Here is a 1,607-nt window from a genome sequence, read left to right as displayed (position 1 = left end):
GTCTCACTCCTGCCTCAGACGACACACGGAGGTCCGACGGGTCACCGGACTCTAAACCAGAGACACGAGTGTGTGTTTGGTTACGACAATCGTGTCTCAGCCAGCGCTCAGGGAGACACATGTGTTGCCATGGTTATATATATATATATATATATATATATATATAGTATAAAATTTAACAGCAAAAAATAACATAAAATCCTGAAATATTAATGTACAGCAGAGGATTATTGTGAATAAACGCTGCTGGAAGAGGCAAGGATGTGAGCGGTCGCCATGGTAACAGATACAGGGCTGGCACAGTGACAGAGAGATGCTCCGCGAGTCAGACCGAGACATGTACGGACTGAAAGATTCTGTGTATATGTGGCAAATGTAAACGGAAATAAAAACAAATTAATATTTACCATTGAATAACTGGCGTGCGTTTTAACATCTGCTTGTCGTAACGCGCGTGACCAGCAGGTGTCGCTGCAGCACCTCCAAATCCAGGTTCACAGCTGCATTCATCGTGTCTTGTTTTTGTTTAGTTTTCTTGCTGTGAGAAATAGCGCAAGCGGAATGATGCACAGTTACGGTGAAGCGGATGGAGATCTGTTATTGCTCTAATATCACACTCCTATCAGCCAATCAGATTCGAGGACCACAAACAACTGTTGTGTATATATATATATATATATATATATATGCACACTGAAAACATTGTTAAATACATATGCACTTATATTACCTACGATGTTTTTGCGTGTTTCTAGAAATTTAACAGGACTTTGGAGCTTTTTGTAAGTTATGTTGTGTTGGATTGGGGTTGGTCGTTTAGTTCGTTTAGTTTGACTCTATTGTAGGTTTCTGCGGAGGTTTCACTGCACGCTTCTATAATTAAACACACACACACACACACACACACACACACACACACACACACACACACTTAATGACGTCACGCATACCTGCGCTGCGTTTGACGTCATTCTCCATATTTGCACTCGGACGGAAGGCGAGCGTCATGTTTTCCATACTGACAGCCAATCGGTGGAGCGAGGAAGCCCCGCCCCTCTGTTTGATTGGACGCTGGGCGTGCCGCTCACTCCAGCGCGACTGACGTCAGCGGCTCTGAGCGTATATATCGGCGGATTCGCTGCTCCTCACGACAGAACAGAGCGCGGAGTCGATAGTGTCTCGGGGCATGTTCATCGTCATCAAGCCTCCTGCACTAACTCACCAGCACCAAAGGACAGCAGCTCTTAGCTGTCATCATAAACTCTACCGAACGCACGGCAGCGGAGCGGAGATGATCCCGGAGGTTTCAGCCGCCGCGAGTTTCGTCTGCAGACTGTTGCGCAGCCGCGGACGCTTGAGTGACGCGCAGCTACACGTGTTTAGAGACTGTCTCGCGCAGGCGCTGTCAGGTACTGAAATATATGCTTTTATACTTCACCTACATAGTCAACTATTGCACATATGTGACCCTGGAGCACTAAACCAGTCATAAGGGTCCATTTTGTGAAATTGAGAGTTATGCATCATCTGAAAGCTGAGTAAATAAGCTTTCCATTGATGTATGGTTTGTTAGGATAGGACAATATTTGGCTGAGATACAACTATTT

At 45.4% G+C, this 1,607-nt stretch overlaps 1 protein-coding gene across 3 annotated transcripts in view; it reads left to right on the top strand.

Annotated features, from left to right (window-relative positions):
• Nucleotides 1-1,133: 1,133 nt before the first annotated feature.
• Nucleotides 1,134-1,607, top strand: part of LOC107671524 (protein BTG2-like) — a 2,090-nt gene continuing 1,616 nt past the window's right edge. Inside the window, exons 1-2 of one of the 3 annotated variants that reach the window (XM_016464449.1) lie at nucleotides 1,140-1,226; nucleotides 1,266-1,409. In XM_016464449.1, coding sequence (XP_016319935.1) covers nucleotides 1,187-1,226; nucleotides 1,266-1,409 — 184 coding nt within the window. In that variant the 5' untranslated portion in view covers nucleotides 1,140-1,186. Of the gene's footprint in view, nucleotides 1,410-1,607 lie in introns of all 3 variants that reach the window. The other 2 variants (XM_016464450.1, XM_016464448.1) reach the window with 2 other exon arrangements.

Source organism: Sinocyclocheilus anshuiensis, unplaced genomic scaffold, assembly GCF_001515605.1.
Source record: "Sinocyclocheilus anshuiensis isolate Anshui unplaced genomic scaffold, SAMN03320099.WGS_v1.1 scaffold4498, whole genome shotgun sequence".
Lineage (NCBI taxonomy): Eukaryota > Metazoa > Chordata > Actinopteri > Cypriniformes > Cyprinidae > Sinocyclocheilus > Sinocyclocheilus anshuiensis.
Note: the sequence above shows the minus strand (reverse complement) of the source record. Positions and strands in the feature narration are given on the sequence as shown.